Source organism: Akanthomyces muscarius, chromosome 1 (assembly GCF_028009165.1).
Source record: "Akanthomyces muscarius strain Ve6 chromosome 1, whole genome shotgun sequence".
Lineage (NCBI taxonomy): Eukaryota > Fungi > Ascomycota > Sordariomycetes > Hypocreales > Cordycipitaceae > Akanthomyces > Akanthomyces muscarius.
This window is the reverse complement of record NC_079241.1, coordinates 2,798,191-2,821,094: the sequence shown is the minus strand read 5'-3', so window position 1 is coordinate 2,821,094 and position 22,904 is coordinate 2,798,191. Positions and strand designations below refer to the sequence as shown.

At 54.1% G+C, this 22,904-nt stretch overlaps 12 protein-coding genes across 14 annotated transcripts; 6 read left to right on the top strand and 6 right to left on the bottom strand.

The window, feature by feature from the left end:
* Nucleotides 1-1,073: 1,073 nt before the first annotated feature.
* On the top strand, nucleotides 1,074-2,394 carry LMH87_005928 (uncharacterized protein; the record flags this gene model as incomplete). The annotated part of the gene is made up of 3 exons (XM_056203735.1): nucleotides 1,074-1,319; nucleotides 1,403-2,089; nucleotides 2,191-2,394. 3 exons carry the CDS (start codon nucleotides 1,074-1,076, stop codon nucleotides 2,392-2,394), a joined length of 1,137 nt encoding a protein of 378 aa, XP_056059162.1.
* Nucleotides 2,395-2,603: 209 nt separating this feature from the next.
* On the bottom strand, nucleotides 2,604-4,108 carry LMH87_005927 (uncharacterized protein; the record flags this gene model as incomplete). Its single annotated transcript, XM_056203734.1, has 2 exons — nucleotides 2,604-3,197; nucleotides 3,497-4,108. The coding sequence occupies 2 exons, from the start codon at nucleotides 4,106-4,108 to the stop codon at nucleotides 2,604-2,606; spliced, it is 1,206 nt and encodes a 401-aa protein (XP_056059161.1).
* A 335-nt stretch (nucleotides 4,109-4,443) lies between these two features.
* LMH87_005926 (uncharacterized protein) lies at nucleotides 4,444-5,770 on the top strand (the record flags this gene model as incomplete). The annotated part of the gene is made up of 3 exons (XM_056203733.1): nucleotides 4,444-4,939; nucleotides 4,990-5,613; nucleotides 5,664-5,770. 3 exons carry the CDS (start codon nucleotides 4,444-4,446, stop codon nucleotides 5,768-5,770), a joined length of 1,227 nt encoding a protein of 408 aa, XP_056059160.1.
* A 283-nt stretch (nucleotides 5,771-6,053) lies between these two features.
* LMH87_005925 (uncharacterized protein) lies at nucleotides 6,054-8,639 on the top strand (the record flags this gene model as incomplete). 3 transcript variants are annotated; one of them, XM_056203730.1, is made up of 2 exons in its annotated part: nucleotides 6,484-6,524; nucleotides 6,596-8,639. In XM_056203730.1, 2 exons carry the CDS (start codon nucleotides 6,484-6,486, stop codon nucleotides 8,637-8,639), a joined length of 2,085 nt encoding a protein of 694 aa, XP_056059158.1. The 3 variants fall into 3 exon arrangements, with proteins under 3 accessions (XP_056059159.1, XP_056059158.1, XP_056059157.1); XM_056203732.1 differs by having other exon boundaries at nucleotides 6,054-8,639; XM_056203731.1 differs by lacking the exon at nucleotides 6,484-6,524 and having other exon boundaries at nucleotides 7,533-8,639.
* A 459-nt stretch (nucleotides 8,640-9,098) lies between these two features.
* LMH87_005924 (uncharacterized protein) lies at nucleotides 9,099-9,438 on the bottom strand (the record flags this gene model as incomplete). Its single annotated transcript, XM_056203729.1, has 2 exons — nucleotides 9,099-9,312; nucleotides 9,386-9,438. The coding sequence occupies 2 exons, from the start codon at nucleotides 9,436-9,438 to the stop codon at nucleotides 9,099-9,101; spliced, it is 267 nt and encodes an 88-aa protein (XP_056059156.1).
* Nucleotides 9,439-10,068: 630 nt separating this feature from the next.
* LMH87_005923 (uncharacterized protein) lies at nucleotides 10,069-10,755 on the top strand (the record flags this gene model as incomplete). Its single annotated transcript, XM_056203728.1, has 3 exons — nucleotides 10,069-10,074; nucleotides 10,510-10,646; nucleotides 10,698-10,755. 3 exons carry the CDS (start codon nucleotides 10,069-10,071, stop codon nucleotides 10,753-10,755), a joined length of 201 nt encoding a protein of 66 aa, XP_056059155.1.
* A 1,211-nt stretch (nucleotides 10,756-11,966) lies between these two features.
* On the top strand, nucleotides 11,967-13,048 carry LMH87_005922 (uncharacterized protein; the record flags this gene model as incomplete). Its single annotated transcript, XM_056203727.1, has 4 exons — nucleotides 11,967-12,381; nucleotides 12,457-12,502; nucleotides 12,558-12,746; nucleotides 12,808-13,048. 4 exons carry the CDS (start codon nucleotides 11,967-11,969, stop codon nucleotides 13,046-13,048), a joined length of 891 nt encoding a protein of 296 aa, XP_056059154.1.
* A 196-nt stretch (nucleotides 13,049-13,244) lies between these two features.
* Nucleotides 13,245-14,557, bottom strand: LMH87_005921 (uncharacterized protein; the record flags this gene model as incomplete). The annotated part of the gene is made up of 2 exons (XM_056203725.1): nucleotides 13,245-13,274; nucleotides 13,328-14,557. 2 exons carry the CDS (start codon nucleotides 14,555-14,557, stop codon nucleotides 13,245-13,247), a joined length of 1,260 nt encoding a protein of 419 aa, XP_056059153.1.
* Nucleotides 14,558-15,162: 605 nt separating this feature from the next.
* Nucleotides 15,163-15,447, top strand: LMH87_005920 (uncharacterized protein; the record flags this gene model as incomplete). The annotated part of the gene is made up of 1 exon (XM_056203724.1): nucleotides 15,163-15,447. The coding sequence occupies one exon, from the start codon at nucleotides 15,163-15,165 to the stop codon at nucleotides 15,445-15,447; it is 285 nt and encodes a 94-aa protein (XP_056059152.1).
* A 66-nt stretch (nucleotides 15,448-15,513) lies between these two features.
* On the bottom strand, nucleotides 15,514-16,886 carry LMH87_005919 (uncharacterized protein; the record flags this gene model as incomplete). Its single annotated transcript, XM_056203723.1, has 8 exons — nucleotides 15,514-15,662; nucleotides 15,727-15,759; nucleotides 15,812-15,864; nucleotides 15,914-15,981; nucleotides 16,046-16,366; nucleotides 16,441-16,523; nucleotides 16,596-16,632; nucleotides 16,698-16,886. The coding sequence occupies 8 exons, from the start codon at nucleotides 16,884-16,886 to the stop codon at nucleotides 15,514-15,516; spliced, it is 933 nt and encodes a 310-aa protein (XP_056059151.1).
* Nucleotides 16,887-17,730: 844 nt separating this feature from the next.
* LMH87_005918 (uncharacterized protein) lies at nucleotides 17,731-18,728 on the bottom strand (the record flags this gene model as incomplete). Its single annotated transcript, XM_056203722.1, has 5 exons — nucleotides 17,731-18,110; nucleotides 18,198-18,328; nucleotides 18,395-18,421; nucleotides 18,488-18,603; nucleotides 18,702-18,728. 5 exons carry the CDS (start codon nucleotides 18,726-18,728, stop codon nucleotides 17,731-17,733), a joined length of 681 nt encoding a protein of 226 aa, XP_056059150.1.
* Nucleotides 18,729-19,576: 848 nt separating this feature from the next.
* Nucleotides 19,577-21,976, bottom strand: LMH87_005917 (uncharacterized protein; the record flags this gene model as incomplete). The annotated part of the gene is made up of 1 exon (XM_056203721.1): nucleotides 19,577-21,976. One exon carries the CDS (start codon nucleotides 21,974-21,976, stop codon nucleotides 19,577-19,579), a length of 2,400 nt encoding a protein of 799 aa, XP_056059149.1.
* Nucleotides 21,977-22,904: the final 928 nt, after the last annotated feature.

Below are 22,904 nucleotides of genomic sequence, written 5' to 3'. Positions count from 1 at the left end.
CTTGGACCCTAGGTTGTTTGTTCACTGTTACTGCCATTGGTACTACTACTACATACAGCATGAGATCAGAAAGACAGTTACAAAAATGACCAAATGAAATTTGCTCTACTGAGCGAAGTTATAGCGAAGACATTATTTCTTCGCGGTACGCAAGCGCTGGGTTCAAACCTATGTCCCAAGCGACAAGAGGCGGCATCACCCACCATCGCCCTAGACAACCAAATACTGCTATTCGAGACGAAGCGCTAATGAGTGTTACTTGATGTGACAGGGTCGTTCGTCCCGGATACGAGGCAGCAAAAGGTCATCCCCATGGGGAGAAGCGAGGCGCTTGTGAAGCGATGCTTGCCATCTGCAAGTGGCATTTGCAACCCAACAAACTGGTCTCGCCCAAAATTCCCAATGCCATTGTCAAACCCCTGGACACCTTTTTTTCTGCATCTATACTGTCTAATTATTTAGCTAGCTAGCCAGCCAGCCAGCCCGATACAGCGCCTCCAGGTAATTCCGAGCGCTAGTGTACGGCGATTCGGTGGCAGTTCGTTCGGAATTACCTTCAACCCACTGTAGGTGCTGCTCACCGTGTCCAGACAAAATTCTCCCTCCCACGCCCACGTAGGTACCTATTCGTGCAAGATGACAGGCTACGAGTATAGCTTTCTCAGCGCTGCCTCCGGGCTATTGTATGCGGAGCGAGCGCGAGCCCTTCCCCCTTCTCGTGCAAATATTCGGCCATGTCCGCATGGGGAAAGTGGCGCACGGGCTGGCCCGGGGACCCTTGCTTCCAACTCAGCTGGACGAGGCTGGCAAATCGTCGTTCTGCCTGCGAGCCGCAGTGGGTAAAAAGAGTCAAAAATAAAGCTTACTCTTACGCCAGTGGAACACGCGCTTTGCTGACCGGCTTTTTCGCTGTTGATCGTGCAGGGGTCAACGAGCAGCGGGGAGGGGACGGCAAGAATCAGTAATTAAAAAAAGCATGGCGCAAAATGGGGTTCAAATATCCATGATATCCGTAGCGACTACTTCATCTTCCAACTTAGATATCCCTTCTCCCAAGCTTTATTTAACAAAATATGATGTGGCTCGCGGCCTTCGCAGTTGGCCTCTGGGCCTCGCCAGCCGCCGCGGCCGCCCAGGCGACTCACTCGACCGCTCTATACCAGCAATTTTTCCCAGCCTGGGACGAGATGCTTAAAGGGTATCTGGAGCACGACTGCCAGCAACAAATTACGGATTACCGAAACGCCAGCTTCAACAACACGCACATCAGCTATGCCGTGTTTGGCTGCCTACTGGAGCAGTTTCCCGAATATCGCAAGGTGTGACTCGTCTCTTTTCTGATTACCCCCCCCTGCCCCCCTCCAAAAAAAAGACCATGTTTAACATGCGAGAAAAACTTCAGGCAGAGTTGAGCGCTGCAGCCGTGGTTCTCGGCCTCGCTCCGACAATCCTGCAAATGGTCAGTCCTACGCCTGTCGATACCGCCATGGTCAGCCTCCGCCGTCCCATCCTCGCCTTACTGCTCAGCCTGGCCTCGCCGGCGACAGTCTTCTCCGAGGCGGTGAAATACGCAGACGTAATCGATGCCTTGTCGAAGCCCCTCTCCAGGCAATCTCGCCGCAGCTTCCCCTACACAGCGGGTAGGCTGCTGGGCGGTGGCGGCACGCGGAACTACATGAGCAGTCTCGTATCAGGGATTCAGTACACCCTGGCGCTAGCAGCAGTGGCCAACAGTGCGTATCGCACATACCAGCTGTGCGTATGGACCGTATGCTCGTTCTCGCCCATCACAGTGTTTCTGCCTGCGTTGTGGCACGGAACGGTAGTGCTTCTTCATTTGGGAGGTTGGATTGCGCTCCGCCTAAACTTGCAAAGGACAGATGGGGTCAAAAAGGCAGGGCAAGGGACAGAGGAACACCACTGGCAAGGAATGACGGACGGATGGGGAAGCCGAGTAAAATCGTTGTTTAAGAACGAGACTACTCCCTCAGCATTTGCAAAGAAGCTGCCAGCAGAGAGCCGAGTAGCTGGTCCCGCGCCATTCTTTTCTGCCGTGATAGCAGCATTATACGCCGGTGTGCCTGTCCACGTAAGTATGACCTAAGCTCAACTTTATGTTTCCTTGTTTCCCTTGAATTTTTACCCCTCTCACCATCGCCGATAAGTAGCGTCGCATCTAACTTGGAACAGGTTCTGTACGGCACTCTGGTGCTCTCAAGTCTCACTTTCATCAGCGCTTTCGATTCCATCTCCGTAGTGGCCTTCTACGCTATCAGCACAATAGTCAGCAAAGCCATTGTCTATTTTGAGTGCGCGGGTATTCAGGCTGTGGCCTGCCAGACTTTAGACGCTGCCAACGAGGGGGACGAGATGAATGGGTATTCTGCGCTGTAAGAGGAGACATAGCACCAAAATATTTGACCTTTTGATGTATCGTCTGCCACCTTAGGAAGAAACACTGGTCCCCCCTGTGATCTGCAGCAAAGCAAGAAATGCAAAGTATTACAACCGAGTTGAGATGTTTTACTCTTGTGTTATGGCGGATGGTGCCCCATCGAAGTTTTGTCTCTTCGTGTTATTGAACAAAAAGACGCGACTTCATCTCAGGCTCGCTGGGGCACCCATCTTTCGAGCAGACCAACTTGCCATTCCTGGAATGACCGCTCGGATAAAGGCAGCATGTCTTGGCTGCTTTTCAAAGTCTCGCGCGCCACTTGTATTGCTGGCGCTGGGAAGTTGATATCCTGGACGTCGTTTGACAAAGATTCCACCAAGTCAAGAGCCTCCTTTTCCCCAATCTCCTTGAATAGCACCTTGACCGCAGATGTAGGAGTACTGATCTGGTTGCTGGTAAAGATGATGTGGTTGTTGAGCACCCACAGCTGTAAGTGATGCGATGATTCGTCTGCCGAAGACATATTTCGTGGCATGACAACCGACTTGGAGGATCCGGATCGAGCTATAGTAGAAAGAAGTGTGGCGACAAGGCATTCAGAACTTGAAGGAGCTTCTTGGACCGGCGATACCTCGCAAGCGATTTGCCATTTGAAGAAGGCGACTGTGAATGCAAGGACACTGAATGTGCCGACATTCGAGGCGCAATTGCTGCAGTTTACGTTGAGGAATTTTTCCTCGTTGGTAGCTTGAATTGCGCTTTCGCTTCTATCAAATTTTTCAGATGATTTTGGGGAAGCAAACTGTTTATATTAGCTTGTTGTACGTAGAAGTAACAAAAGTGATCGGTAATGTGTCTCTGAAAATAGCCCAAACAATCCGCAGCTCTGAAAAGTCGGGTGCAAAAGAGACTGCCCAACCAGACGCGTCTCACAGAAACCCATCCATGCGGAGGGTCTTCTAACAAGACGTTGCATATGTCTGAAGGGACCATGAGTTGATTTAGGGGAATTGTATCGATGACCATGACACTGAGAGGCTGTTGCCCTGACTTGGCCACCTTCTATTTCCCCATTAAGTAATGGACGTGATGATGACTTACTTTTATTGAGCTGCAATCTAACTCGGCGAAGAGAAACGATGTGATGTCGACGAATCCTACTCCAGGCTGGGCTGTGATGGCACTGGCCGCCCCATAGCCGCGACGCTGTAGGTCGCTCTCTTCCGGCTTATCGTGTTCAACAGGTTTATGGCAATGCCAAAACTCCATCATCTCCGCCCAATTTTCACTGGGCAAATCTTTCCAGATCCGAATTACTCCATTTCGTAGGAAAACTTGGTTGCACGCTCGGCACGAGACGGAGGATCCAGGCTTGACGTCTGACGCCGACCAAGGCAATGGCTGGTTCTCAGGAAGGAACTGCCTCTCCGGCGCGTGGACAGGTTGCAAAGGAAGTCTCCAGGTGAGTTCAATGGATCCTTTCTGTGATACCGGTAGCGCCCCTTTCACAGGTGCGGTCGCGGGAAGAACAGCCTCGGCCGTGACTCCATTGTGGTTGATGCGAAATTTGTGTCCCTCGTCAAAGATTTCAGCCGTGGTGGTATGGTCGGCAGGCGAGGGGAGACATGCTTTGATGGTGATATGTCGGATATTGGTGAGCAGCTCGGCGTAGATGAGGATATCGCTCTTGGACGGCGGCGCGACGGCGGTCATGATGGACCAAGGAAGCTGGAGTGTTGGGCGAGGGGAGGCTGTGGCTTGGTGCGTGAGCCGAGCATGTGAAGTGACGATGCAGTGCTGAATAAATTGGAAGGTCGCTATAGTCGCTATAGCTGAGAGTTGTAGCGCTGTCGGAGCGCTAATAAAGTCAACTTTTACCTGTACCTACCTCTCTATTCAGCACCTGTTGGGGCGCGTCATCCCGCTAGAAAGGCAGCTCTGGCCCGCCCCCACATTGTCCCAACACGACAGCTTCAGCCGTTTGTCGAAACTCTCGACTGCACCGCCCTCACCACTGATCATCTCCAACCTCCAGTTCGTGCGCAATCATGGCTGGTATGCTATCTTTTGTGTCAGGTTCGGCGTCCAAGCCCAAGACTCAGGCTACCGCCGCTACGACTGTAGCCCTCGAAGCGCTGCCTGTTCAAGACATTGAGGCTGACCAAGAACGCCGAGGTCGTTCGCTGAAGCATCTGCTCAAAGCGAATCACATCAACTATTCCGTCGTCTACTACAAGGACTTGCAGCTAAACAATGTCAACTCTCACAGCTTGACCACCGCATATATTCTCGGCGGCAACGAGAATCACCTCGATACCATCTACAATGACCACATCAGGATCCTGGACCCATGGACGCCGTCCCCCGCCGAGGTCATAGACGAAGACTGGAGGGACTTTTTGGGCGACCGCAATTACCAGCGTGCTTTTCTCGATTTTTACGAAGACAAGCTTGCCTTTAGTTTTGCGTACGATTGGAAGCAAGAAATAAAACATGTCCTTACAGACGGCGATGAGCCTCTAATAAACTGTCTCATTGGCGCGTGTTAGTACTACCCTGACCACATGACGGAGACGCATCTAACCCGGCTTTAGTTGGCCATCCCCTCACTCATCTAGCGCTGGCCTTTGAGATCAACAGCAGAGCGCTTGCCATGGAAGGTCTGAGTCTTGCTTCCATTCACTACAATGAGCTGCATAAGTATCTCGACAACCCCAGCTACACCAAACCCTCAACGTTGCCGTCGTTGTCTTTGCAGGAGCTCATTTCGAGGCTTGCGAATGATGAGAGACTGGAAGGAGTCGTGACTCAAGACAAGCACAGCCATCTTGAATCAGTTCTTTTGCAACACGAAGACCTGATTCTAGACTACTGGAATGCCTGGCAAATCGTCGACGCGACGAAGCAGTTCCAAGACCTCCAAGAAGCTGCAGTTGCTCTGTTTGTAACGTCACGAACCAAGTCTTTCCACCTTTATGCTGCTCAAGTCTTAACTGCCAGCAACTCAATACGCATCCTTCTCCCGTATATTCCTGCCGAATACCATGTTTCACTGCTACGGCAATGGTGGTTGTTGGCTATCGCTGTTTGCTTGCTAACTGGACGGCCCGAGCCGAGTTCAGCCAATCTTGTGAAGGATGCAGGCGGCCGAGGCTGGAAGCACGTTGTCGACAAGGCAATCAATGGCCCTTACCTAGCAGATGCCAGCTATCTTAAAGGTATGGAGATCGTAGTCTTGCGGAAAATCCCCGACACTAACCTCTCACAGCCGTTCGCGCCATGAAGGAAGCAGCCACGACGTGGGGTGATGCAGATGAGCTATACCTACGCTCCGCTCTCACTTTTGTAGATAATTTTACAGAATGGGCGGATTGAAAACTATGACTAGCTAATAAATTCAAATTGATTCTCTATCGTATAAAGAAAATCGAACGCTCGCAAACCCCAAATGAGCATGCTAGATACTGGCGACTTCATCTGGCGGAGCTGAACGCCGCCTGTTTGTGGGGGCCTGACACAGCTAGCTGAGTGCCCATCGACCAGTGTGCCTGATGCCACGCTTCCCATCTCCAACATTCTGCAACCCCAACACCGGCACAATCTGCCATTGAATCATGCTGAATCGCCAGCACGTCCTGCCGATGCCCAAGTCACGGTAATGGCTCCGCCTGCGAAGCGCCGCCGGCGGAACACGGTTGATTCGGCCGACGATCACGATGACGACGCCGACTACAACGACGGACAGCCGCAGACGCGCGCCAACACCCTCACCAACTTTCTCCTCTCCTCCCCGAGCTCTCCCACGAAGTCCCGTATAGCTACCGCGTCCCCGAGCCCCAGCAAAGGCCGCGGCGCCGCCTCCAAGAATGGCACCAGTCCCAGGAAGAACTCGCTGTCCAACAACGGTGCCAGCCCAAGCCCCCGCAAGACGAGGGGCGCTGGTCGAGGCAGCGATGAAAAGGGCAAGAGCGGAGACTTGAAGCTTCTATTCTCGAAGCAGACACAGCGCGCGTCCAAGGCCCCGGCCGTGGGCAGCGAGAAAAGAGCGCTGCCGCTTGACGACATCATCAGCGACCCCATCTCGGAAGATGACGAAATTTCCGACCTCAAGGCAAGCTCAGCGAGCCTAGTCGGTCAACATGCGCGCAAAAGACAAAGAGGTCTCGGTCAAAACGCGTCATTAGACACGACGACATCCAGCCAGCGATTCTTGAAGCCGCCACGGCCAATCAACACCGACGACGGCGACCTTCGACCCTGGTCCGAACGATTCGGTCCGCGAAACCTGGACGAGCTCGCAGTACATAAAAAAAAGGTGTCCGACGTCAGACGATGGCTGGAAGAAGTGATCAGCGGCAGGCTGCGGCAACGTCTGCTCATCCTGAAAGGCGCTGCAGGGGCTGGCAAGACAACGACCGTCCGCCTGCTGGCCAAGGAGCTAGGCTGCGACCTTCTCGAATGGAGAAACCCTGTCGGCAACGCAGGCACGGGATTCGTATCCTCGTCGGCCCAGTTCCAGGAATTCCTCGGTCGTGGAGGCAAGTTTGGCACTCTGGACCTTGATAGCCCGCCACCGACCGCTACCGGTCCCAGCAACGCAAACACGGATAATGACAAACGAATCATGCTCATCGAAGAGTTTCCAAACACGTTTTCCAGATCATCTTCCACACTGTCGTCTTTTAGGGGAGCGTTGCTACAGTTTCTATCCAGCCATGTGCCGTCACACTCCATGTTCTCGCAACAGAGCCGGCGAGAGCCCGCCAAACCAGTGATTTTGGTTATTTCAGAAACGCTTCTCACAACGACATCAGCGTCCGCCGATAGTCTGACTGCGCATCGCCTCCTCGGGCCAGAGATTCTAGGCCATCCAGGAGTTGGCGTGATAGAGTTCAACGCTATTGCTCCTTCGCTACTGGCTAAAGCGCTTGAGCTGGTCGTGCTGAAAGAAGCAAGAAAGTCAGGTCGACGGCGGACACCCGGACCGCTGGTATTGAAGAGGCTGGGTGAAATCGGAGACGTCCGCAGCGCAATTTCGTCGCTCGAGTTTCTGTGCCTCAAAGGTGACACAAATGCTGATTGGGGTGCCAAGGTGGCTTTCACAAAGCAGAAGAAAAGCACCAAAGACGCCATCGGTATGACTCAGGGTGAGCAAGACAGTCTAGAGCTCATGTCCCAGCGAGAAGCCAGTCTGGGCATATTCCACGCTGTCGGCAAAGTCGTATATAATAAGCGAGAGGAAAAAGCTGCCGGTGACGAGGCAGAGATCTTGCCCAACTACCTCTCGCAGCACTCACGACCACAAAAGTCGCAAATAGCAGTCGACACTCTGATAGGGGAAACAGGCACAGACACACATACATTTATTGCGGCTCTACATGAAAACTACATACTGTCCTGCGAAAGCACCGGCCCAATGGATCTTTCCACACCGATGGACTATGTCAACGAATGCATAGAGCATCTATCGCTTAGCGATCTAATGTGTCCTTCGCAAGACGTCTTCTTTGGCGGACGCGGTGGCTTTTCTGGCAGAGACTCGGGCAGCCATGTTCTTCGACAAGACGAAATGATGTTTGAGGTGGCTGTCCGCGGCATGCTCTTCTCACTCCCCAACCCAGTCAAGCGCAAAACAACAGGCATGGCTAGAAGCAGCGACGCCTTCAAGATGTTTTATCCCGCGAGCCTGAAGCTCTGGCGCGCCAAGGAAGAGATTGGCGGCCTCGTCGACGTGTGGTCCTCGCGAATGCTCCGAGGCGAAGAGCAGGTCGCCAAAAAAGAACTGACAGATGGCGCCAATGCATTCCGTCGCGCTCCTCTTCTAGCCGCATCGTCAACGCAGATGAGCCAAGCCAGCCAACCCCCCTCGACAAAGCCGCAGGATTCTAGCGTAGTAGAAGACGACAGCAGCGCACCACCCCCGCTGTCACTGGGCAGCGCAGCCCGAAGAGAGCTTCTGCTTGAGAGGCTGCCCTACATGGCGCAGATTGCCCGCGCACGCCGAAACGGTCCGCGGATGCGCGAGCTGGAAAAAATTGTTTCGTTAAGCGGCATATCCGGCCCCAACGATGACGAAGAGGATGTAGATGACGAGGCGGGCGCGGGCGCCGGGGAGGCATGGGCGACGGATAAGCCGTCCGAAGAAGCGAGCCCAAGGAAGAAGCGCACGGGGATCAAGTCGAGCGCCGTGACGAGCATGCTCGCGCAGAAGCTGGTGCTAAGCGACGACGACATTGAAGACTAGATGGGAAGGCATTGCAGGAGACATTGTGTATAATTAGCTTATAATACTGGTTGGGATTGGAGTCGCGAATGATTAGGCTGAAGGGGAACATCAGGACGGGGTGTAACTGTACTGGACATATACCATTTGCTATTTGAAAAAGACATCTAAGTGTAAAAGGTGCCCTATCATATGACGGGATTCTTCATATTGTTGCTTCTACTCTCGCTATTGCTGTTGCTATTGTGATCCTTGTGTTGGTCGTTATGACTGTAAGCTAAGTAGTGCAACTAGACTCCGTGTTGTGAAGTGCATTGAGATGGTTCGAATACGCCACAATTGGATTCAACAAGTAATTTAGTCTACCGACAGGACTATTTGCCTAAGTAACGCTCTAATTTGTCGCTCAAGGGTCTGAAACTCGGGCGGTGATTGAGGTTACCACGATCAAAGTTCGCGCACTGTACTCTCAGATCTAATCTAGTTGTTGCCGTTCGCGGCGGAGCCGTTCGCCTTCTTTGTAGAGTCTTTTCCAGCCCCATCAGACTTTTGTTCGGGTAGATTGCACGTCGGAATATGGGATTGCTTGGCCTGAAGGGCGACAATGCTAGTATCGGCGGCAGCCAGCATGAGATCAAGTCGTTCGGCGCGGAGTCTGTTTTGCGTCTCGACGCTGGAGCACGGCTGCGAACATCTAGCGCTCCATGTCAGCTTTCTTCTACAAGCTTTTGTAGAGCTTTTTCTTCGATCTTGGCACGATTTCTTACTCGGGAGAACAGCCGCATTGGGCAACGACGGAAGCGTTGGCACTAGAAGCCATCACGAGCTGGCAGAGAGAAGGACTTGCCTGGAGAAACAGGGGATTTTGTTACAGAGAACACAATTTCAGAGAGCTTGCCTTGGAGTTTGATAAGAAAGCACTTCGATTTAGTTGCCGCAGGGGACGACTTTATACAGTTTGGGGAGAGCGACATGGCTACCACGAAGCAAGTACACGTCACTTGAGAAATTTTACATCTCGGCAAGACAACCTTGGGTTGCGAGATTTCCTGCCGGACACCAAGCAGCCTCAATCGTATCTCACAAGGATGGCGAGAAAGCGGCGGGATACCCTCTGCTCGCTTGACCAATAACTACCCCTGTCAGCTGTCGCAGGGCTTGTTTTCTCTTCTGCGCTGCTGCATCACGGTTCTCAATCCGTCGTCTCTGAGCCGCTCGTCCAATCACAGTGTTGTCTTTATTGTCCACGCTTGCTTTTCGCAAAGTGCTGATCGGGAGTCACGGCTGCTAAAACCCCACAACAACTAAACCCTGCGAGTGCTGCCAAAGCTGAGAGAGATATGCATGATGCAGCTGTGTTTAGAGCCGACAGCTGTGCTTGGAAGTTGAAGTCGGAGGGGAGCTGCAGGAAATTTGACGGGGGGGGCGTCTTCGAGAGGAACGACAGCTAATGACGGTAGGCGGAGGGTTCAGCTAACGTAGGAAGTGTCTTAGCTTAAGGCAACCGCTGTGGCGCGCCAAACATCGGTGACACATTTTCTGGCATCTTTTTGGCATCTTTTTTGGCATCTTTTCTGGCCCTCTTCCTGGCCCCCTTCCTGGCCCCCTTCCTGGCCCCCTTCCTGGCCCCCTTCCTGGCATCCTTACTCGCATCTTCCCTCACATCTTTTCTCTTTTTCTCTAGCGCCTTTTCTGGCACCTTTTCTGGCACCTTTTCTGGCCCTCTTCCTGGCCTTACTCGCATCTTTCCTCACATCTTTTCTCTTTTTCTCTAGCGCCTTTTCTGGCATCTTTTTGGCATCTTTTCTGGCACCGTTTCTGACCCTCTTCCTGGCCCCTTCCTGGCATCCTTACTCGCATCTTTCCTCACATCTTTTCTCTTTTTCTCTAGCGCCTTTTCTGGCATCTTTTTGGCATCTTTTCTGGCCCCCTTCTGGCCCTCTTCCTGGCCCCCTTCCTGGCATACTTAGTCGTATCTTTCCTTGTAGCTTTCCTCGTATCCTTACTCGCATCTTTCCTCGCATCTAGGTAGGTTGAGTTGATAATATCCGTGCATAGGTCTACTAATCCGATTTGCAGACAAAGTACCTATGAACGTTTGTTTGAAGAGTGGGGTCTGAAGATGGAAAAACCGTAGAAGACGAAGGTAACGCCGACTATAGGATTCAGAAACGACAGAGGAGTGGCCGGAAGGGGCCAACTTTACAGCAATGGCAAGCATTTACCCGTGGAATCTCTTCAGAAGAGAAGTGTTAAGTCACGGCAGCACCTTAGATCGGGATTTTCATCGGGCAGAACAGGTTTGCCAGTCTATCGAATAAGCAGTGTAAAGAAAAACCCCGGGTAGCACCGAATCCGCGAACCCTAACGGCTACCCTATCCTGATACCGCCCTCCCTTGGAGCTGCGATGACATTGGACTAGCCAGCCAGCCACAAAGCTCTAGATCGCACTCCGCTCATGAATCTAGCCAGCCTTGCTGATGACAATGGTACTGCCGCAGTGGAGGCTGCTGGGTATGCTGCTGGCATTGAGCCGATTATTTCGGAATACATGGTTGGTGGTTCTCAACATGATGTAAACGCTCGCGGAAGACGTCGGTGGAGGCAAATGTCCTGCTGAGTACGGGAAAAAGCGTCGCTCGATGTACACTGTAAGGTAGTGAAAAGGAGGGGCTTCGTCAGAATTTGTGGTACATGGCACTCTGTATGACTTGAAGTAAGGTCATATACAAGTACAGTGCAGAATGGTCTCGCAATATTTGACTCGGCCGAGAAAGGCACGGCTCTAATAGAACCAAGACACTGAACGGATAGCATAAGTAAAAATAGGCTCACTTAAAAAAAAAAAGGTTCTTTTGTTTCTTATTTTTCTTATTCCCTCTATTTCTTCTCCTTTCTTACTTCTTTCTCTGTCCTATTTATACTATGTTTCTTACTTACTCTAGACGTTGATCTCATATTACTGTAGAAGGATTGTCAATGGCACTGTGGGCAAATTATACCATCAAGCGGACTTATGTCTCTACCGTGAGCGAAAGATCTTTGGAAGAGAAGAAAATGCATTTCTCCAATTTTGCACTTCTTTTCCCGGCTGCTCGATATTAAGTTGCCGAGAGCGTGGCGTTGGCAATAGAACGACGACCCCCTCCGCAGAGAAGTCGTGTGACACCACCTATGGTGCTGTGTTAAAACAAGTTTTCAAAGACCTCTGAAGTGCTCTGCAAGACATCAAATCGCGCGAGGATTTTCAATTCCACACCCAATATAACGTTTTCTTGACTTTGATGCTGCGCCCGCACAACCTTTTGTTGCAGTGACAACATTCGCCAGCGCGCCCCTCCCCCGCCATGACGACCGTGAAGCGCCAGGCAGCCGCCGTGCTGAAATACGAGAAGCTCTTTTTACCACCCGCACCTTTCCGCTCTCCATCTCAGCCAGCCAATAATCGCCTCGTTACTCTGTCATTGTACGATAGCACGCGCTTTCCAGATAAGCATAGGACATCCGTTGTGAAGGAGCAAGCCCGACAATCCCTCATCCCAAGGACCATGCCGCGCAAGACGCTGCGCATCCTCTGCTTCGGCGACTCCCTCACGCAGGGCTTCCACAGCTTCGGCATGGGCGAAAGCCCATACTCGACGCAGCTGGCGCAGCGCCTGCGGGAGATACTGCCCGAAGGCACCAAGCTCGAGATGCGCACGAGCGGCGTGCCGGGTGACGTGGCGGCCTTTCCGCGCTTTCGGGAGCGCTTCACCCAGCAGAGTGCGTGCACAGCAGCAAACATGATATATATATTTATATATATACGAGATGGAATATAATGCTGACTGCGCGCAGTAACTTCGAGACCCTTTGACTGGGTCATTACGCTAGGCGGCACAAAGTAAGCAACTTCGCCCCGACATCTCTGCTGAGACGGAGGTGCTGATAAGGAGCAGTGATATCGCAATGGGCTGCCGCGTCGACGACACGTTCAAGTCGCTGCAAAGCATCTGGCAGCTCGCCCTCTCGCGGCGCTGCCGCGTCCTCGCCCTCACCGTGCCCGAGACGCACGGCAACCTGCCGCACGTCGACGCGAAGCGCAAAGACCTCAACGCGCGCATCCTCGGCTTCAAGGCCGAAAACTAGTAAGCTCACCGTCTCTCAACTGGCCACTCTGCAGCCGTCATCTGATGAATCCGCCCGCAGCCACACCTTTGACCTGCACGGAAAGATTCCGTACAGGTCCCTCGACGACGGCCAGCGCGACGTCTACTGGGACGACGGCGTGCACCTCTCCGAGGAGGGCTACGAGTGGATGGGCAACCATATTGCCGACGCGCTCGTCCCGTTTATCGTGGGTGATGCGGCAAAGTTGGAGGAGGAGGAGGAGCACCCAAAGCATATTAGTAAAGGATACGTGGTGGTACGCAGGGACGATTTGGATTAAAGTCTTGTGTGATGTATATAAAAGCCAGCTTTGTTTTTCTTTATTCATGAATTAATAATACAATACGCCATATATGCCTCCCATTTGTTTTTCTCTCCATCTGTGGGATAAAACATGGCAGGTCAGCGCCGCCGTATGCTATGCTTGCTAATGGGCCAAAATAAACGCCGTTCCCCAGTCCTAGATGATGCCTGTGTTAAACTGCCAGGTGAGTGGCAACAAAGTCCTATTTCGAGTTAGCATCGCCAAACACGCCATTTGTAGTCGCACAGTACACACCGGAAACTCCTTTTGCAGCGAGTTGGTCACCTGTTCCACCTGCTGCGCGAGGCTCTCGACGTTGGCGTCCCACTTGCGCGTCTGCTTGCCGACCGTCTCCCTGGCGTGGCCGCTGCCCTTTTCGCCCGAGGCCTCGCCGCCCTCGAACCAGACGACGCCCTGGAGCTGGTCCATGCGGCCGACGAGGCGGCCCTGCTCAATCATGCGCGCCGTCGTCTGCTCGGCCTTGTCGGCGTCGAGCCCGAGCAGGCTGCCGAGCGCCTCGAAGCGGATGTTGTCGTAGAGGCGCGACGCGCCGAGCAGGTTGTGCTCGACGACAGCCTTGGCCAGCACCGTGGACCCGTCCGACGTCGTCGCCAGCTGGTGCGGCTGCAGGCCCTCGGCAAACTTGCTCACCTCGGCGGGCGCGAGCAGGCGGTCGAGGAACATCTTCTCCAGGATGCCAAACTCGGCGAGCTGCGGCGCGCGGTCGTCCTTGTAGAGCCGGCCGAGCGAACGGCTGCGCATGGGCCCGGCCGGGGCCAGGATGGCGCACTTGATGGCCATGCTGAGCGTGTGCAGGCGCTCCTCCTCGGCAATGGCCGGCGAGAAGCTAATTTCGTGGTAGCGTCCGGCGGCGCCGAGAAAGTCGCGCTTCGCATCTTGAATGCGGGCCTGAGACAGCTTAAAGTGCAGCGTGAGATCCGGGTCTTGGATCGTGTGCATAATGTTCTTGAGCTTGTTGAGATACATTTCCGCGGCGAGCGAGTCCTCGACCTCGAGGTAGTTGCGGACGATGCGGATCCAGATCTTGGCGCGGTCCGCGTCGCCGACCTTGCGCTGGGAGTTATCCAGCGGAATCTCGGCCAGCGCCTTGGCCGCGTCGAGAAAGTCCTCGTTGTTCTCGTGGGCGGCGGCGACGAGCTCGCCCAGGTCGGCGGCGGCGTCGGAAAAGGACGAGGGCTGCGCGGCGAGCAGCGAGAGCGTGTGCGCGCCGACCTCGATGCAGAGGTCCGGGTTCTGCAGCGTCTTGAGCGTCGCGACAAAGGCGGCGAGCACGGCCCGCGTGGACACGACGCCGAGGGCCTGGCGGAAGAAGGAGTCGGCGACGGCGTTGAGGTCGTCGACGGCGGTGGCGGGCGCCGAGAGCGTCTTGATGTCGGCGAGGAGGGACTCGTAGAGGGGCGCCTTTTCGCCAGCGCTGCCCTCGGCGCGGGCAATGGCCTCGGCGACCTTGGGACTGGGTGCCATGGCTGCGGTTTGAAGTGGTGGTCTCGTGGTGCTTGGTGATGAAGTTGAGATGGAGGTTGGAGCTGGAGCTTGCTGTAGTGGGGGCGGGGTGTCACAGCAGGCAACGACGGCCTAACAAGCGTGCAAACGCATACACCATGGTGGAAGCATGGTACATGTCTGACGATAAAACTGAAAGAAAAAATAGCAGCAACTCTCCAAAGATTTTCCAGACCCAATTATACCCAATTAAAAGAAAACTCAATGTTCATCGTCATCTTCGGATGTAAGCGGAAGCGTCGAAGCTCGGGGTCGGGGTCGGTCATGGCAATCGTCACACGGTGGTATACATACCTCGGGCTCGGCCTCGGTCTCGGTCTCGCTATCGCTCTCGCTATCGTTCCCGTGCTCAGCCTACAGAGGCGCAGCCAACCTACGCAAACATGTAAGCGCCAGTATCAGTGCAGATCACCACCGACTACGTATATAAATCCCATCAAGTTGGCAGTCTTTTCACAAAATAAACAAAATCATCACTTCAATCAATCCTATTACAATTTGCTATCCTGGAGAATCTTCTTTCCACTCCTAAGCCGACCGTTTCCCACCCACCACATACATCCACAATGGGTCTTGTCAAGAAGCTCATCCTGGGCGGCACCGTCTACGGCGTCGCCCGCGAATTCAACAAGAAGCGCGACGGCGAGCAGCAGACCCGTCAAGCCGCTCCTGAGCCCTACCCACCGCAGCACGCGCAGCAGCAATACTACTATCCTCCTCCACCGCCACCACAGCAGGCTTACTATGCTTCGCCTCAGCAGCAGCAGCACTACCACCCAGGGCCGCCTGCGTATGAGCAGCACCAACACCAGGCCTACCCGCCCCGACAGAACTGGGACGAGAAGCGATAAATTCGCACCAACTTGCTTTCATCATTGAAATAAGCGACGGGATTGAAGGCGTTTTACTGGGACTTTTTAATTGCTTTCATCGTCTTCGAGGTTCGCAAAGTTGCTCAAGAGGCGGGCGTCTCTGCCGAGGGCTGTCCAGATCGGAGGCAGGTTCAAGACGGTGACGGTGACGCCGGTCTCGAGGACAAAGTAGAAGACTGCTTTGGACATGTAATCTATAACAATTCAATACCGTGTTAGGTTTAGATTTGCATTTTCATGGGAATAGACATTGCTTACACTCCATATCTTCGTTTACCACCGCGCGACCGACTAAATATTCGTTAGCATATTGTTCCAAGACTGTCCAACTCAGTGTACATACTTTTAATGATGTGCTCTACAATGGCAAGGCGCGCGATCGATGCGGCGACGCCACTGCAGTTGTTAGTCTAGTGCTCGTCGAGGCAGATCATGGTCCACTTACACCAAAGCAATGAGGAAGACGCCAGCAATAGCAATTTTGCTCTTTTGCGAGGTCGCCAGTTTCGTAATCTGCACAGAAACGGATGAGTACAGTCGAATCAAGCTTGCGCGATCGGACTGGAACCACACGTACCGGATAAATCGGGAGCGCCACCACAAACAGGTCCAGCAGCACGTTGGACACGGCCACGCCCTGAATCGACGGGTACGACCAGGTGCAGTACTTGAGCTTCGTGCCGTCCCACGGCGCGCTAAAGTGGGTGCCGCACTGGAAGATGGTCATGAGCTCGAACACGAGCGTCCACACGGTGACCACCGGCAGGGCGACGAGGATGACCTTGCGGAGGGTCGGGTGCTTGCCGTCGACGCAGAAGAGGCGCAGGTAGAAGAGCAGCGCGCTGGCCTTGGTGATGCCGAAGCAGAGAATGGAGAGACAGTTTATGGCAATGGTAGACTGGTGTGTGTAAGAGCGCTGAGAAGAAGATGTAGGGTTGTTTGCAGTTGTTGGGGGAATGGGGAGATGCGAACCTGTGCGACAGCCTTTGTCATGCGCGAAGGCACCTCGGGAATGAGCACCATCTTTGGGTATCCTAGCCCATGAACACCGACGCCTGTTGATGATGATTAGCCTCAATCATGCTCATCTTTCTTCTTTCGGCGCGTTCAAACTATGGTTCCCTTACAGAAGAAGACGAGAGACGTCGCAGCCACAAAGGTCATCTGCGACACGCATACATATTAGCTAGTAATCTAGATGGAGATTGAGCTTCTGACCAGTTACACACCCATGCTGGGAGGCTCAGCCAGTCGTCGAGCAGAAGCTGGGCGGCGGTGCGTTTTCGCGCCCAGAAGCGCAGCGCCACCGCCTGCGTGCTCAGCACGAGGAGGACGGAGCCGAGCGCGACGAGGCTCACGGCGCTGCCCTCGCCCAGGTGCGTCTTGGGCAGGTGGATAATCTCCATGACGTTTTGCATGGTGATGGGATTCGCAACGGGAAGCAGAAGAATTAATCGTAAAAGAGGTGGCTACTGCTGTCAAGCAATTCGGGTGTAGATGAAATCAAGCTGAATGAGAAATGGCGGGGTAGCAAGGGGAGTATATATGCACTCGAGTGGTGGCGAGTACCATTGCCTGGAAACAAGACATCCTCAATCAGTCACCAATTTTCGGTGACAGAGCGGGAGGAGGAGGAGCTGGAAGACGTACCCATGTGCATGACGAAACAAAGACGCCTGCTCTTGCAGGTGTGAGAGACACGTCGTACGGAGCATGAGATTCATGGACCAGATCTTTTGTTCTATATTATGTACGATTCTGGCTGATCCTGTTTACTCTGCTACTCTCATCTGTAACCTTTTTTTTTCTTTCCCTTTCTGATGTACAGAAAGCAGTTGATGGCAATCCGGCTCCCAGCCTGGTCACCCCGCACCAGTGGTGACCTTTGTGTCGCGAGAAAAGCGTCGCGTCGTCGTCCGGCAAGGCTGAGGGCTAGTATGGGGCATCGAAATGCAGATCCCAGGTATACGAGCCGTGTCTCATATCGGCCGGCACCATTAACAACAGCTCACAGATTAATACGTCAGATTTGACAACACTCTGTTGTCGCAGCAGCTGCATGTAAGCCGGGTATATAAAGTTCTTTCTTGTCCTCATGCATAATGCCAGTATAAAAGTCTTTCCATGACAAAAAGAAGAAAAAAAATGACCAGAGTCTCTATCAACGCCAAAACCAGTGAAAAGGGACCAGACAGAGCTGACATGTATATACATGGAGATGACGTCACCTGACAGTCACTTTCCGCCAACTTCGCTGCCAATCTATTTGTTATGCCACACCAGCGTCCGCAGCGAGTCCCAGCTGTTGCAGTCCTTGTAAATGTACGTCATGCTGCTGCGCAGGCTGCTCTGCAGCTCGTCGGGGTGGTACTTGAAGAGCAGCATGACGGCGCCCCAGGAGAGGCCCGCAAACGCCGGCCACGCGTAGTAGGTGATGGCGGCGCGCAGCGGCTCGTCCGAGACCCAGGGGAGCGGGGTGGCGCCGGGCTTGACGGCAACCTTGGCGAGGCCGAGGCAGACGCGGGCAAAGATGTAGATGACGATTTGCTGGCTGACGCTCGAGATCTTGCCGGTGCGCGGGGAGCGCTGGCCAAAGACCATGTAGCCGCCGAGGAGGCCGGCGAAGAAGGAGTCGTAGGGGCCTGTGGGGGGGGAAAGGGTGTTAGCGCTTGGCCTTTTTTCATGAGAGGTCTGAAACAAAGGAACTGCAATTGGGGGAGTCTGCGCACCCTCTTTGCCGGGCGTGGGGCCGTAGTATTTCAGCGCCAGCATGGCGAGCTTGTAGATGGTGGCGAAGCGCGCGAGGTTGGAGGCGTGCTTCTTTGTCGCGCGGAAGACGAGCTGGCACTTTTGCTGGATGCTGTATTATTTTCCCGTCAGTATTCCTTTTTTCCAGGATTCGTTTCGGTATATCGTCGCGACTCACGTTCCGGATCTGAAGAGAAAGACCATGCTGCGGGCGGCGGCGTTAGCACAAGGGTTACGAGCGGCACGGGGGTGCGAGGAGATTGGGACTTACACAAGCGCATGGGGGAAGCGGACCTTGGCGCCGTAGACGGCACCGTTGCGCGCCGTCTTGACGAGGGAGAGGAGGTCATGGTATCGGGGATCGACGACGATTTGCTCGAGGACGGCCTGTTTGCAAGGGAGTGTCAATGTCAATTGGGTTGTTTTCTCGGTGCACGATGCGGGAAAATCATCCGTCTCTGGCAGGGGCTGGTCTGCGCGCGTACCTTGAGCGACTCTATCGTGGAGGCCATTGCTGCTGTGGTTGCGCTGTGTGGTTGAGGAGAGAGAACGAGGAATGACGATTCCGGTTTGGAAGCACAAAGGGCAGGCCTCGGCTTAACGGACGTGGGATGCGGCCTTTAGTGGGTCGTTGACGAAAAAACGCCGTCGGGGAACTGTAAGACGTGGGTGGGATAGGTCGTCGTCAAGATGCAAGCCGGTTGGGAACGCGCAAGATGGAATCTAAAAAAAGGAATGATCTTTGACAAGGCCAGAATAGAAGCAGTGCATGCAAAAGTGAAGAGAAACAAAAGAGGTGTGCAGGAATGGGACGAGCCTCGGTGGCCGTCTGTCTGTCAAAAAAAACCGGGGTTCCTGAACCACAGTCTACAGGCGCCAGAGCCCACCAACGGAGACCCCCGTGGGCGTTGTCCGCGGGGGGCCCAGCTCCTCCATCATCCACTGCGATTCTCCCCCAGAGTTTCCCCCATGACGGTGCCCCGCATAGGTAGCGAGCGGCTCCCAGATTTTGGCGGCGGGCGCGCGGGCGGACGGGCTCACATGTCAAAACCAATCTCGCTGACGCTGCTGACCTGACGCTGCGGGTTGACATGTGATCTGATTTTCCCCAGACGCCAACATCTGACAGCTACAACACTACTGGTATATTCTCAACCACGTTTTTGTCCACATCTTTACTGTATAATCAGATTCAGTGTGCACAGTAAAGATCATCTTGCGCATCTATCCTATGCAATAATATACAGCTCGTCCTCGATCCCAATATTCAAAGCTGAAAACTCCATGTAACCATTCTTCATCATACAAGCACAACTGCCATGGCCCATCATCATCATCATCGTCATCTCGCAGAGGAGCTTCAGCACCACCGCTGCGTCGGCTCCCGCCAGCTCACTCCCAAAATCTCAAATATCCTCCTCTCGCTCGCTCCCTCAATCAGATCCTCCTCCGTCGTCCGCAGCTCCCTTCCGCCAACCCTCCTGTACAGGCCCCTCTGGTTCAGCTTCATGCCCTTTTTCTGCGCCAGCAACCTCAAGCTCCGATTGAAAACATCGTCCCCCGTAAAGTAAATCAGCGCCGCGCCCATCTGCGTTGCCGGCACCAGCAAAAAGTCAACCCGCCGCCACACCCCGCTGCCGCGAGGAAGCACGCAGCACCCCTGCCAGATGTTGCCGTCGGCGGCGAGCGTGGCGACGAGAAACTGGCATGCCTGTAGTCGGCTGACCAGTTCGCGCAGAAACGGCACGAGCTCTGCCTCGCTCGCCGTGTTGGCCTTGGTGACGATGAAGTCGACGTCGCTCGAGGCTGGCGCGCCGCGGCGATAGCTTCCCCCGACGGTCAGCTCCACGGCGCCGTCGACCTGGGCCGCTGCGTCCCGCACCACCTGTGCCAGCGCCTCCACCTCGTCCCTCGGAATCTTGGTGTTCAGGTCTCGGTACCGCTCCATGCCCATCTTCTGCCCGGGCGTCAGCCGCACCTGGCTCTGCACGTCCTCGAACGTTCGCATCCCCCGCGCCGCCCACTGCGCCGCCAGCGCCGGGCCCACGCCGTAGATGCCCAGGAACAGCTTCAGCACGGCGTCGCTCCCATCCTGCTCCGCGTACTCCAGCCGGCGCAGGCGGTCCGTCGTCGCAATCTCCTCAATCTTGGCCGCCAGCCGCGGCCCGACGCCCGGCAGCCGCAGTGCGTCCTGCTCCGAGGCGACGCGCACCGGCTGCCGCTTCAGCGTCGCAATTGCCTTGCGGTACGCCAGCACGCGCCACTGGTCGCTTATGCGCTCGTAGTAGGCGAGCATGCTCTGCAGCACCTCCACGGTGCGCGCGTTGGGGTTGGCGGTGTGCGCGTCGAGAGGCCCGGAGCGGGCGCACGCGAAGCGCTCTTCAAAGGCCCCAGCGCTTGCTTTCTTGGTGGCGGGGGCTTTGCGCTGAGATTCCTGGTCATTGTCTGAGCCCGACTCGGGCACAGCTGCCGTGGTCGTCTCGTCTTCGTCGTCATGGTCCAGAGGAAGGTCTTTGAACTCTTGCATCATGTCAATCATCTCAGACAGCTCGTCACCCGGAGCGATACTGTCTCGCTGAACGCTTTCCGCCCGCGCTGCTTCCTGGTCGTGTCCCCCTTCAGATGCAGTGGCAGCGTCCAGCATGATGGGCTGCGAATCGATGCCAGGCGACTCATCGCTGGCGTTTGGCGGAGTCGACTTGGGCGCATAATCCCACTTCTTTGGGTTCTGTTGCGGCTCCTTCAGCTGCAGCTTCTCCTTGAGGTTCACATTCGACTTGACTTCTTTGTCTTTCTTTTCCATCTGGATCGTCTCGCTATGTGTGACATCATCTTCCGGTTGCTCGGCAAGCCTGTACCGCTTCTGTTTCCAGTCCAGCAGCGCCTTGAACTGCACGCACTCGATCGGATAGTCCTCGCTCACGACTACAACGCCGTTCACCCGTCTTTCTCCCCTCATCGTTGCCACCACCTTCTTTGCGTCTTTGTAAACGATATCCCGGTCCACAATGACATGCGTCGCCTCGGCTGCGTCGCTCGTCCGCACGGCGCCGTATTCGCGCGCCTTTTGGATCCGCAGTCTTCGCGCCGGCGCAATCTCATTGTCCGGGATGTAATAAAAAATTAGCCCTTTGAAAATTTGTTCACCTTCAGGGCGCAGCGTCACTTGTTCATCCTTCTTCCGCTTCTTTGTCGTACTTGCTGCGCTGGCCAACGTAGCGCCAACACGCAGTAAGGACGACGACGATGCCAGCTTTGGTGGGATGCGCTTCGTCATTGGAATGGACGTTGTAATTTTAGCAGACGAGCGCTGTCTTTTCGTAGTGTCAATCGGCGTCTCGCCAATAATTTCCACTTCATCGTCTCCATCAGCTTCCAAAAGATCATCGACGACGTTTCTGTGTCTCTTGCTGCTGGCCTTGGTAGGTTTCTTGGAGACAGGCGTCGCCCGCGCCGAACTCGTCACCACAACCGCGTCATCTTCAGGCGTTGCTTGCACAGTGTCCGGCGGTCCGTTGCTTTTATTGTCAGCCTTTTCAAGAGGTGGCACGTCGTCGGGCATCGGGCGCGGCGAGGTTTTGCGAAAGAACCGCCTGTGGCGCTGTCGCATGCGCTGCTCCCTTGGATCCAGCACGTCCTCATCCGACTGGCCTTCTGCGCTGCCAGAACCGACGTCATCTTCGTCATCGCTGTGAGGAAGCGTTTTGAAATGCGTAAAAAATGCCCGTTTCGCTTCGAGCGACGGCTGCTGTTGTGCCATGATGGCCGGCTTGGTCACCGTGAAGATGTTTGTGCGTGCATCGCAGTCCGCTCGTGAGAGGTAACTGTTTGCGCTAGAGTCAGAGAGACATTTCAATGGTACATCTCTGTTGGTAATCGGTTTTTTCTTGAGCGAGGTTCAGGCAGTTGCGCGAATCTTCGAGTGAGTTGCAGCAGCCAAGATGCGACTAGGCGTCCACGGTTACCTAGAAGAGGTGGGCCTCGTCAAGTACACGTTCATGACGCTGCCACACACAAGCCCAGCTAACTCAGAGACGCTACTCTGGCTGAAAGTGAGGCTTCTTCCTAAGCAATCATTGTAAAGTATTTATTATAACTAGTTTTAATCTTCCCTACTTCTACTCCGAATAATCTTTCTTATTCCAATTCTCCCTGTTAGTCTGATTTTGTCCTGCTCTTTCAGTAGCTTGAAGCTGGCCTCTTTTGTTCTTGTACATGTCACAATTTGCTCAGAATTACAAGTAAAAGTATTTATTTCATCTAACTCTTGCAAGCCATCAACATCGACCAACCGTCAAACGCGACGGTTCTTTGCTATATATAAAGGTGTAGACAATACTATTATGCAACATGAATAACTATGCAGGTGTGCCGTGGTCACATCCCGATATGATGTTGTGTATAATCATCAAGAACAGAATAAAAAAGGCCTGAGCCAGAGACAGGTCCTCCAGCACCAGACATGAGAAAAAAGCATCATTTCGCCGCCCGTCCAGATATAAGAAAAGAAAAGCATGACACTGGGGAAAACCGCCCAGTGCATGGCAAAATAAAAGAGCAACTCCACCCAATAAAGCAACTCCAAAGTTGCCCGTTTTGTTGTCCGCGACGTTGTCGTCCCATGAAATGCAGTTGTGCTAGACGCTGCCAAAATGGGCGGCCTCTTTGAAAATGAAAAACAAACTCCA